This window comes from Periophthalmus magnuspinnatus, chromosome 8 (genome assembly GCF_009829125.3).
Source record: "Periophthalmus magnuspinnatus isolate fPerMag1 chromosome 8, fPerMag1.2.pri, whole genome shotgun sequence".
Taxonomy (NCBI): domain Eukaryota; kingdom Metazoa; phylum Chordata; class Actinopteri; order Gobiiformes; family Gobiidae; genus Periophthalmus; species Periophthalmus magnuspinnatus.
Window position 1 is genome coordinate 12257003 of NC_047133.1, and position 13257 is coordinate 12270259.

General features: G+C 40.7%; 1 protein-coding gene across 1 annotated transcript in view; it reads left to right on the forward strand.

Moving 5' to 3' along the window:
• The window catches only part of LOC117374768 (voltage-dependent T-type calcium channel subunit alpha-1I-like), a 240336-nt gene that overhangs the window by 123009 nt on the left and 104070 nt on the right, over positions 1–13257 (forward strand). Inside the window, exons 6-7 of the mRNA XM_055223783.1 lie at positions 2914–3259; positions 4273–4365. Of these exons, the coding sequence (XP_055079758.1) occupies positions 2914–3259; positions 4273–4365 (439 nt within the window). The remainder of the gene's footprint in view (positions 1–2913; positions 3260–4272; positions 4366–13257) is intronic.

Genomic DNA, 13257 nt, shown 5'->3' on the forward strand with positions numbered 1-13257 from the left:
CGTATAATGAACATATGTTTAAAATATTGTCATTTTTAAATCTATATAAACGCAAGCATGATTAAAAAAAAAAAAATCAACAGAATTAAATTAAATTTTAGATGCAGCTCATTAGTGAGTTGTGCTATTTTTAGAACCGGTCTGCGGGCGACTCATGAGGGGCTTGGGGGCGATATGGCGCCCGCGGGCACAGGGTTGGTGACCCCTGGTATAGACAGTAGCTCAGTGGGTACAGTATGTGTCCAGTGATCTACAGGTTGGCAGTTCGAATCCCGCTCTTGACATATATCTTCTATATCACAGGTTGTCTGTGCAATTCCAGCTCCCACAGATAAATGCTGTTGTTGTGTCCTTGGGCAAGACACTTAACCCACCTTGTCCTCAGTGCCTATGTACACTGATGCATGAATGTGAGTGGGTGGGTGCTTCCTTGATGTAAAGAGCTTTGAGTGCCGTGAAGGAGGAAAAGGGCTATGTAAAAATATGACCATTTATCAATAACAGTTGCTATGATTCTTTTTTATTTATTCATCAGTTCGTTTTATATAATTTTATTCAGCAAAAATGTCCTGTAATATATTTTTTCCCTTATGTATTTGAGCAAAATTCTTCTTGCCTTAGTACAGATATTCTATAAGCAGCTCTCAAGGTCAAAATAGGTCTGATGTGTACGGTCTGCATCTAATTATAAAGCATTTAATTGTCTGAGAATCAGGAAGTGTGTTAGCATGCTAGTGACTGTTAGCTTTAAACTCCGTTCTGGTCTCTGAAAGTTAGTAAAAGCGCTTATTAACTCATCGCAGTGGATAATCAGAATGGTCATAATATGCAAGGTAAGTGAGGAATAACTTCGGTCCACTGCAAACCGTTTCAAATGAGCTACTTCTGTTTTTCGCATTTTTTAAGACAGCAAAAATCCGACACAGTTCTCTCTCACTTGGCTCTGTGTTAAACCCGGACACCGTCTCCCCGCTGTGCCCCGTAGCTCTGCAGCGGTGCCGTTTGCATGTGCAGGTGTGTTCCCAGCGTGTTGCCATGGTGCGCCGCGACATGCCAAGTCACCTGCAGGGGGCGCTCATTCATGCTCCGCCCCCCTACAGGGCTCTTTCGCTGCCTTTGATTCCAACCTTGGCGCCCGGGTCCTCTCTCCAGCTGGGTGTTGTGTTACTGCCAGACCTGATAACGCGCCCATGTTATGTGATGACGTGTTCGTTGTGTGCGTTAGAAAAAAGAGCTACAAGATTAGAATCAAACTGAAAACATCATTTGAATACCGGTAGTTAAAATTGGCAAATCCCTGCAGTTTTTGTTTTTTGTTTTTTTTTAGTTAAAGGCATTAGTCCTGATTATTCACCATGATGAGTTTATAAGCTCTTTTTCACAACTTACAGAGGCCAGACAACAACTATCATGGTAACCGCGCACTTCCTGTTGTGCGTTCGTTAAAATTCTCTGTGATTAGATGCAGACAACACGCAAATTTAAGTCCACCATCTGCCTGGAATTATTGCTTTGTCCGGGATGTTCCATGGTGTGGCATTAAATGTATCTGGAGACAAGCAGATGATACCAAATTACAGGTCTGATCTGTGAAAAGGCAAGCAATAAAAACAAATGCAATTTAATAGATCTGAGATGTATATGTTTCAAGTCATAAAGTGGAATATTCCAGTTAAAGCAAGAATAACAACAATGAAAGCAAATAAATGGCACACAATACAGAAAAGTTACATAGTGCACATGTTAATACATTGTTTTTTGGCAAATATAGCTTTTTTCAAAACAATAAAAGAAAACAATGATCTAAATATATATGTGTTAACAGTTAATACACCATGGAAGTGTAATACTGCCTCTTTAAATACTGATTTAACAGTCAGATTCTTCATCTGACTTCCATTGTTTATTGTTCATGACCCTCCCGTAAACCCTCCCTGCAGCACACCTGTCACAATGATTTAAGCTGCACAGGCTTTAGGCTCCTAGCAACAGTTCAGTGTATGGTCAACCATTTTCAGATTCATCTTCTCAACATGTACAATTGGAAGTGTGATGTCATTCTGAGAAACAGGAAGTGCATGTTAGCAGGCTAGATTTTTTTAACTTTATTGTTTGCACCACTGTAAACCAATTACAAATCAACTAGTTCTGTTTATTCATGTTTTTTAAGACCGTAAAAATCAGCTATAGATAAATACTCTGCTGTGAAGGCAAAGATTTAGCAGTGTGTGACCTACTGTACTTGTACTTGAACGCCTGGTAATACTTTAGAACAACTGCATTATTTACAGCCCTAGTTAAGCATGACAGTTTATTAAGAATTATTCAGGCTTCTTGACAACTAAATTAAGGTTAGGAGTTAGGTTATTACAGAACACATAAACTACTTTTTTTTTTTTTTTTTTTGAAGATTTCCCTCATTTAAAAATAATAATAATAATAATAATAGTAATAATAGTAATAATAATAATAATAATAATAATAATAATAATAATAATAATAATAATAATGTGGAGTTGCATTTAGCTTTGTTCTAGAAGTGGCTAGCAGGTTAGCTATGTCCATTTATATATACAGTTTTATATATTCAGTCTATGGACCAGAATATGGGGAGTCCTGGCGCTGCGTAATAATTTATGTTTGTATGTATATATTTTTTTTTTAATTCAGTGTTGTGTTAATTTCTAAATCATTCAGTGCCAAAGCAGAGGTGCTCAAGGCCATGTTTAAAGGCCAATAACAATACAAATAATTTAAGTAGTCACTAAGTCTGAAACGTTCTTAATAATCTATAGGTTCATTAAGAATTAAGTCTTTGTTTATGATCTTTCATGGTCTTTTAAGGCTAAATAAAGTGTAGTTATTATGAAGTGTTATCAACTCACTGTAGTAAACTCCCTTCTCTTTCCTCAGCTCCGCAGGCCTGACCCTCCCCGCCCCGTACTACCGGCCGGAGGAGGACGACGAGCGGCCTTTCATCTGCTCGCTGGCCTCGGAGAACGGGATCATGTCGTGCACGGACGTCCCAGCTCGGAGGGAGGGGGGCCGGACCTGCTGCCTGGACAAAGAGGACGCGCTCCACAGGCAGGCGCTGGGGCTGAGTCCGGAGCCCGCGGCTAACGCTAGCGCCGGAGAAGCACTGGGACTGTGCATCAACTGGAACCAGTACTACACACGCTGCCACACCGGTAACACCAACCCGCACAAGGGGGCCATCAACTTTGACAACATCGTATACGCCTGGATAGTTATTTTTCAGGTAAGGATTTTATTAGTGTTGTGGAGATTGGGTAGAGTAGCCCAAATATTTAACTACAGTTTATTCTTACTTCAAAATAGCGATTGATTGATTGATTTGACATAGGATGATATTGAAATTTTGAGTCGCAATTATCATGGCCAAAATAATTGCGATTAACGATTATATCACGATAACGCTTAAAGTTACTGACAGTTTAAATATGTTCTGGATATGAATAATTATCATTTTAATGTTATGAATAAGTCCCATGTTGTTATCAGTGAAAACAACTACAATCTAGCGGAGAACATTAACGATAAACAGTGCCCTCGACAAAAATTTGGAGGCCCAAAGTCTTAAAGCCTCACAATTCTGGGCCCCTAAGACCCTGCGGCCCGGGACAACAGACCCCTTTGTCCCCCCCTGTCAATTCCCCTGTGGTTAAGTAGCTTTTCTCTGCATTTTTTGGTGATATAATGGTGATTATCTTTGTTGGCGATTATCACGATTATATAAAATGTCCCGTGAACGATTATTGTCGACTATTTTATCATGATAAACGATATTATTGCTTATCGTCTCATCACTAAGATCGATATTGTGTTTTCATGTTAACCACTGACTATAAGACAAAATAACCAATGAATAAGTTCCGCCACTATTTTTAGATGAGATGTAGGGCTGATTTTGATAATTTCCCCTAAAGTATATGATATGGAACTGACAACCTTATTTTACAGCAAGCCCATAAGGGAGAAGTGTAACTGTATTTTGTTTAGTGTTCGAATAAAACTTAAAGACTTAATGTCAGCTCAACTAACTTGTCAGCCTATTCTGGAGATTGAAGTCTCATAGCCAAAAACATACTTCAAAATAATATTACTCAAACATAAAGTAACAATCTGGATCAGTTACTCTTGTACATCTGGATTGTTGTGCGTAAGATGCCACAGCTGCCCTTGTGTTGAATTGTGGCAGCCAATATGTGCCATTACCCCCTTGACCCTCTTAAAAATGCCCCCGTGTTGCAGGTGATCACGCTGGAGGGCTGGGTGGAGATCATGTACTATGTGATGGACGCGCACTCCTTCTACAACTTCATCTACTTCATACTGCTCATCATTGTAAGTACACACACTATCTATACTTTTACTACAACTTATAGCACATATCATTGAAAGTACACTCAGTACATATATTTTTACTACAACCTCATAGCACTCGTCATTGTAAATACATGCACTACATATACGTTTACTACAGCTTCATAGCACTCATCATTGTAAGTACCAGCACTACATATACTTTTACTACAAGTTCATAGTACTCATTGTTGTAAGTACATGCATTATATATACTTTTACTACAGCTTCATAGCACTCATCATTGAAAGTACACACGCTACATATATGTATACTTTTACTACAATTTCAACTTTTTTTTAATACTACACACCATTTTAAGTACATGTACTATGTATATTTTTACTACAACATAAACTATTTCATACTACTCATCATTGTAAGTACATGCACTACATGTATTTTTACTAGAACTTCATTTACTTTATACAACACATCACTGCAAGTACACACACTGCATATACATTTACTACAACTTCATAGTACTCATTGTTGTAAGTGCACTCCATATATACTTTTACTACAACTTCATACTAGTTATCATTGTAAATAGACACACTACATATAAATTTACTGCAACTTAATGTGCCATTCATGATTGTACAAATTCTGCATATACTTTTACTATAAATTAATATTGCTCACCATCACTACAGATACTTTTACTACAACTTCAACTACTTCATACTACTCACTACTGAAAGTACACACCCTACATGCACTGTCTATGACCTCTGCCTGTCACAACACTACAGTCTTATCAATAAAAAAAAACTCTAAAATAAAAACTAAATTAAATTATAAAAACATTTCTGAGTTGAGAAGTTCTCATAACGTTTTCAAGAGCACGGCTGTGTTTTGTGCTGTTGATAAATTTGAGAAGATTTTTTCATGGGTCAGTAAATGGTTAATTGACTTTTAGCAGAAAGAAGTGAGCACAAGAAATAATAAAAGAAGCAGTGGCAGAGCAGGTTGGTTCGGATTTTTTAAGAGGATTATAAAACAAAACAAAAAAAGAAATTATGCAAAAAAAACAAAACAAAAAAAATGCATTGAAAGTGAATAATGACATTGGCATTTTGTGTTGTTATTCCAGCCCTGAAGCTTGAAATGAACTTGAATTTATCTGTAAAATGTACAAAATATGCATTCAACAGGATAACACCCGTTTATTAAGTTGTGGGTTCAATTTTGTACAACCGTAGCAACCAAGTAATAAGTAAAATGGAGAAAATATCTTAAATAAATACAAAAAAAATATATATATTCAACTCAATTTCTTCCAAATAATATAAACATGGCATTGGATTTAAAATATAACGCGCCTCAAGTGGCTGCTGTGCATGTGCAACTTTTGGTGTCTTGCTCAAGAACACAATGGCAGTAATCACGACTAGTAGCGGGGATCAACCCTTCAACTTGGATGGATGGATTAGTGAGGCACTGTTTCTACTAACTGAGATACCAATTTTTCTGTCACTCCGACACACTCCGCTGACGAGTTTGGTGAAGCGTCTTGCTTAAGGACACAACAACAGTATGTAAACCCAATAGCAGGAATTGAACCACTAAGTTAATGAAAAATAGGTAAACATCTGCCATAACGTACTAATTACACAGTCACTCTGACACATTGCACTGGCGAGTTTGGTGAAGTGTCTTGCTTAAGGACACAACAACAGTATGTAAACCCAGTAGTGGGGATCGAACCGATAAGTTAGTGGAAAATAAATAAGCATCTGTTGTAATGAAGATACTACTTATACAGTCACTCTGACACACTCCGTTGGCAAGTTTGGTGAAGTGTCTTGCTAAAGGACACAACAGTATGTAATGCTTGGGCAGGGACTGAACCACAAAATTAATGAAAAGTAGGTAAGTATCTGTACGTACGCTCACTACATATACTTTTACTACTATTTCATACTACTCATCATTGTAAGTACACACTATGTATTATTTTACTACAATTTCAAGTACTTTATACTACTCATCATTTTAAGTACATGCACTACATATATTTTTACTACAACCTAAACCACATGTGTCAAACTCAAGGCCTGTGGGCCAAATGTGGTCCGCCATGTCATTTTATGTGGCCCACAACAAAGTAAATTAAAAGATATGACTGCTATCTTCTGATAAACTTAAGTTATACAGCCATACTTTTTACATCTATGGAAATACATATGCAATATTTGTAAATTGAGTAAGTCATTAATGCAGAACGTTTATGAATAAGTTAAAACAGTAGTTACATTTATTTCACATTACATCTGGCCCTTTGAGAGCGACCATTTTCATGATGTGGCCCTCTGTGAAAATGTGTTTGACACCCCTGACAAACTATTCATCATTGTAAGTTTATGGACTACATATATGTTTACTAGAACTTCATCTGCTTCATGCTACACATCATTGTAAGCACACTCTACATATACTTTTACTACAACTTCAGACTAGTTATCATTGTAAGTGGCGAGTTTAATGAAGTGTCTTGCTTAAGGACACAAAAAGAGTGTGTAATCCCAGTTCGCCCTCATTCTGAATACTGAACAGTGTTTGCTAACTTGATGCTAGCTGCGTTAAAGGGCCCATCAAAAGCACGTGTGATTTCTCTCAGAGTCACCTTGTCTCACATTGACCCCTACAGTTCTCACTGTGTAGCTAGCTCTTTCTGTGCTGAACTCGTGAGCGCGAATCTATTGAACTTTTAAGTGCAAGTTTGTTGAACTCTTGGGAGTAGGTGTGAAGTGCGAAAGCTACTATCATCTCCTAACATCAGCTGCAAAAGACAGGTTTGACCCCCTTCCACTCTTCAATAATAAAATAACGTGTTTGGATTCGTGGCGTGGGCAGTTGGCGCTGTTAGCAGACTTGTCGTTGCGGTGCTTTAGCGCTTATGTGCATTTCGTTGTTGTGTGGATATATCATGGCTGAAAAATGGCAACGCTAGCTGTCGTTAGCCACAAAACCATGCTAACGGGGTCTACTGATGAGATTAAGTTAAGGTGTTTGGCGTTTCATTGTACAGTGTGTTGTTACGTGTCTGTCTGTCTATTTTACTGTATTTTATCATTATTGTTGTGTACTGCACTTTGGTCAACTGTATTGTTTTTAAAGTGCATTGGAAATAAAACTGCATTGGATTGGAACCAAGATGGCAGGTTAGAACCAAGATGTTTGCCTAGTCTTGGTCAGGATTACCGTATCTGGAGGATTTGACATATTGTGCATCTTTTGGGTTTGGGTAGAGAGCAACAAAGCGCTTAGCTCAGGCATGCCCAAACTGTGGCCTGGGGGCGAAATGCGGCCATCAGACCAATTTTTCTTGGCCCTTGAGCTTCCAGATGAGTTGGCCCATATTACCTTAAACAATACTTTTTAGTGTATATTTCTGTAAATCTACTTTAACAAGCCCATATCAAATATTTAATGTGTCCCAATAAAGATCTAGTGGCTTAGTCTAACTTGTAATAATAACGCATATTCACTGTATTGGTGGCCAGTCTATGTTTTTTTATACGTGGCCCTTAATGAGAAAAGTTTGGACACCCCTGGTTTAGCTGCTTATAGTACAGGAAATAGCATGGAAAAGCTAATGTTAGTGCTAGCTGCTTGTTATAACCATTTGGAGACCGTAATCAAACTCAGCTGAGGGCGAAGGAGTATGGTGACCAGATTTACCGGGGAGGAATGGTTGGTATAAATGAAACTGTGTGTGCCAATATATCCTCTTATTTATGTTGGCGCGTATCAAACTGATCAAATACGGGGACGTCTGGGACATTGCTTGAATAAAACTGGGACAAATCAGTGGTTTTGTATAAATCTGCTGGAACAGGGGACACAGGGCTCAAAACTGAGACTGTCTCGGGTAAATAAGGACGTCTGGTCACCCTAGGCGAGAGTCCACCTTATTATTACACAGTAGCCACGTTTTTTTTTCTGGTAGCCGTGAGGTAATTACAAGTTAAATCATGTTGGTCGAAATAAACATTAATTGTCTTGTTATCAGGCAGCGTCACCAGTGTGAATTAAATCTCTCCCTCTCATATCTCTCCCCTGCTGTCTCTGGCTCTTGATTCTTTCCCCTGCTCTCTCTCCCTCCTCTCTCTCCCTTAAATCTCTCCTCCACTCTCTCTCTTTCCTCTCCTGCTTGTATCTCTCACACCTACTTGTATCTATCCCCCCCTCTCTCCCTCCTCTCAAATCTCTCTCCTCCTCTCTCCCTCGTAAATGTCTCCCCCGCTCTCTCTCCCACTTGAATTTCTCCCCTTCTCTCTCTCTCAAATCTCTCCCCTGCTCTTTCTACCTCCTCTCCATCTTGGATCCCTCCCCTTCTCTCTCTCCCTCCTGTCTCTCTTCCAAATCTCCCCCATGCTCTCTCTCCTTCCTCTCCTGCCCATATCTCTCCTTTGCACTCTATCCCTCTTGTCTCCCTCCCAAATCTCCCCCCTGCTCCCTCTCCCTCCTAAATGTCTCCCTTGCTCTCTCTCCCGCTCGAATTTCTCCTGTTCTCTCTCCCTCTCCCCTTCTCCCTCTCTCCCTCCTCTCTCCTTCTCAAATATCTTCCCATTCGTTCTCCCCCACTCTCTCTCCTTCCCGTCTCTGTGAAATTTCTCCTCTGCTCTTTCTCCCTCCTCTCTCCCTCTCCAATCTCTTTCCCTCCTCTCTTCCTCTCAAATCTCTCTCCCTCCTTTCTCTCTCCATCTCAGATCCCTCCCCTTCTCTCTTTCCTTCCTCTCTTCCTCTCAAATATCTTCCCCGCCCTCTCTCTCCCCTGCACTGTCTCCCTCTCAAATCTCTTCCCTCCTCTGTCGCTCCATCTTGGATCCCTCCCCTGCTCTCTCCTCCCTCTCTCTCTTGAATCTTTCTCCTGCTCTCTGTCCATCCTTTCTCTCTCTCCATCTTGTATCTTGTAGCACGATGCACAGTCTCCTCTTGTTTAGTAACAGTGGCTTCCTTCAGTGTTTGGACGGTTTTCTTGCCAGTTTCTTGGAGATTTTCTTAACCGGTAATAACATCGAAACACATCATCTATCTGTGCAACAACTGCGTCAGGAATGGCTTGTTTACGTTGAAACTAAAATGCCAAGTAAATAGCTGGTTAGTTGCTTATCCTGTATAGAACCAGAACCGGATTATGTGTAGTCCAAACAATGTCTCAGAGTAATTTGACTGGATTTCACTTATAATCGATGACACACAAATCCTCATTTTACATTTTGTTCATTTTAAATTTCAATCGGTTCATGCCAGTCACGTGACTTACAGTATGTGCCACTGGCGGCCATTTTGGTTCTACTCCTAATGTAAACAAACATCACCTCCAAAGAAAATCTGCATAAACTGATGAAATATCCAAAGAGTCCTAATCTTTACTGTCAGCTGTGTTGTCTGTGTAATCCCTCAGTCGTCCAGGTCTGATCCATAGTAAAAGACGAAGTTAAAGCAGCGAAACGTCTTCACTCCTCCAACTTTTTGTCAGTTGTGGTGCAGACATTTATACAATAACAAATGACACTGTACAAAAGTATAGCTGCATTTTGACAGACCAATGTGGCCTCTTTGCAGCAAGGTATTCATTAAATGCTAATGGATGAAGTAGCATTCAGGTCAGATATAATGGACTTTAAGAAAACTTTAACATCTGAAACGTGGCTGGTAAGTGGCTGAAACTTTCCTTGTGTGTGGTATTAGTGCTGCATTAAATTGATAACAGTCTCTGCCCTGATACAAGTCTGTGTAAAGTCATAGAAAAGCTGTTCAAAACTAAATATTCAGCTTTCTGTAGAAACAATATGGCTCCAATCAACCGCAGATCTAAAACGACTTAGTAAAAGAAACGGGTCCAATGACTTTCTGTTCAGTTTGATGATACAGAAACAGTGGATGGGTTTAGTTACCAAGGCACTCTGCTACACACCTGTATATGAAGACCCCGGAGGGTGAGGTGGGTGTGACTTGCCCAAGGACACAATGACAGTATTCATCTGTGGGAGCTGGAATTGCACTGTCAGCCTGTGGGCCAGTGGATATGAGTTGGTAGCAGAAAAGTGAAGGTGCGAACAAAATTGTCTGAACACTAACCCCTTGAATCCAGGACAATAATGGCATCAGACTCCCCTGGTACTGCACATTCACACCTACCAACCTCCTCTGACCCCTCCGCCACATCTGGACATATCTCCTCCTCCCATTCTCTCTCCCCTGCTGTCTCTCCGTCCCGTTTCTCTCCCCTTCTCTCGATCTGTCTTGTATTTCCCCCCATGGTGTTTCTTCCTCCCTTCTTCGAATCTCTCTCCTGCTCTTAGTCCCTCCTCTTTCACTCTCTCCCTACCCTGCTCCCTCCCCTTCTCTCTCTCTCCTCTGCTCTCTCTCTCCTCTCAAATCTCTCCATTGCTCTCCCTCTTGTATCTCTCCCCTGCTCTCTCTCCCTCTCGTCAAATCTCTCACCTGCTCTCTCTCTCACCTCTCCCATTCTCTGCCTTTCGAATGTCTCCTCTTGACCTCCGCTCTCTCTCCTTCTCCATCCCGTCTCCCTTTCCTCCTCTCTTTCTCTCTCTCGATCCCTCTTGCACTGCTGTCTGTCCCTCCTCTTTCACACTCTCTCTACTCTGCTCTCTCCCCTGCGCTCTCTCCTCTCAAATATCTCTCTTCTTGAATGTCTCCATTGCTCTCGCCCTCTTTCTCTCCCCCACTCTCTCCTTCTCGTATCTCTCCCCTGCTCGCGCTCTCTGTCTCACCAAATCTCTCACCTGCTCTCTCTCCCATCTCTCCCTTTCTCTGCCTTTTGATTGTCTCCTATTCTGATGTCTCTCCCTCCTTTCTCTGCCCATGTCAACCCCCGTTCGCTCTCTCCTTCTCCCTCCCATCTCCCGTTCTTCCTCTCTCCATCCCTTTTGTATCTGCCTGCTGCTGTCTCTTCCTCCCGTCTTTCTTGAATCTCTCCCTTGCTGTCTGTCCCTCCTCTTTCCCTCTTTCTCTACCCTCCTCTCTCTCTCTCCTCTGCTCTCTCTTTCCTCTTGAATTTCTCCATTGCTCTTGCCCTCTTTTTCTCCTTCTTGTATCTCTCCCCCACTCTCTTTTTCTCTCTCCTTCAGGTATCTCTCCCCCCCTCTTGTCAAATCTCTCATCTGCACTCTCTCCCACCTCCTCATCTGTCTCTCCCTCCTTTCTCTTTCCCTCTTGCCCCCGTCTGCTCTCTTCTTCTCCCTCCCGTCTCCCTTTCCTCTCTTTCTGTCTCTCTCCTTCCTCTCTCTCCACCTCTTCTATTCCTCATCTCCTCCCTCTCTCTCTTTCTCTCTGTACCCTCTTCCGTCCTTTTACCCGTCTCAGCTGCTAATTTTCTCGCTCTTGTATCTTTGATCACCCATGAAATAAGCGACACCGGTTCCTTACATCTTGCTTCAATAATAAAACAACACAAATACATATATAAATAAAAAAAGACACTCCAGTCAAGTCAGTCACACCAGTCACACTGCATGCGGAAGGGCATCTGGCGCAAAAAAATCATACAAAGTTCCAAATAATAAAGCTACAATAATAACAGCAAACCATTTGATGAAGCCCACGTTTACACAGGAGTCAAGTTTGTGCTTTACCCCTTCCGCCGTTCAAAAAAAACCAAAAAAGAGTTCACTACAGTACCCTGACATGTATCGATCCGTTGTTGTTCGGTGAAGCTAACAGCAGCGTGAGAAAAGTTGAGCCAACAAAGTCAACAAGTCCAAGCTTCACGAGAGAATGAGACATTAAATAGACCGGAGAATGAAGGCGTTTTTGCGTCGCGGTGCTCAGGGCGCGTGTTGCTCTGCTTGTCCACTCACATTAGAGTCAGACTGGTGGGAAAAAGGCCGCGAGATGTGTTAGCGCTAACGTGTATGCTAACGTTTCATCAGGCGGACAACAACTAAGGTACTATTTACCATAATACATTCAGCAGAAAAATGAACATCTGGCATGGGACTATTATTTCAATGTTTTCCTTAAGGCTGCGGTCTAAAGTTATTCCTCTCTTAAAAGTATTTGGAGCCTTTTCACAATGTTCAGACAGCAGAGTTTTGTCTAGCAACTAGCATGCTAACTATGCATTAAAGTTTACAATTAGATGACAGTACACAGACTCATTTTGACCTCAAGCTGCTTATGCAATATATTTGAACTTTGTCATGTGGTCACTATCTCAAAATAGTTACTTAGCTATACTGTGGTTGTGTCCTTGAGCAAGACACTTCTTCCCTCTATGCTAAGTGCAACATGTGAAAAACTAGTGCAAGTACAGCAAGATGGGTGTGTTCAGATTAAATGCAAATTAGACTTTTCCTACACAGTTCCCACATCAGAAACATACCTGGAGTTGTATTTAGCTTCACTGATGTTTGTTTGATGAATCTTATGCAAAACGTACACTCACGAAAGACAGTTTAAATTTTCGCAGGATTGTTGCATCACAGGTAAAAGCCCTGCACAGTTTTTAAGTCCATAAATCATCGCCAGACTCATTCTAAGCATTTCTGATGCCAAATCACATCCAATACAACTGCATGCTTCTTTTAGCATTTCTGGGTATGTTCATTAATTAGATAATATTACATTTTTCCCCATGGTAATTCCCTCTGCTGCAGTAGATGGACTAGATTCCTGTATGCAGTGTGTCCAAGCTGGAAAATAATGTCTTTTTCTATACACGGTTCTTAAATATGAGATGCCAAAAGCAAAAGGTACTCAGATTTAAAGGCCAATACCAATCCAAATAATGCATATGTGCCCTTTCAAATAGAATAGTTCCAGATAAAAGGTCATTAAAAACTTAAATGATGGAAACAGAACAGTTTAAAACCTGAATTTAAACATTGTCAGAGCAGA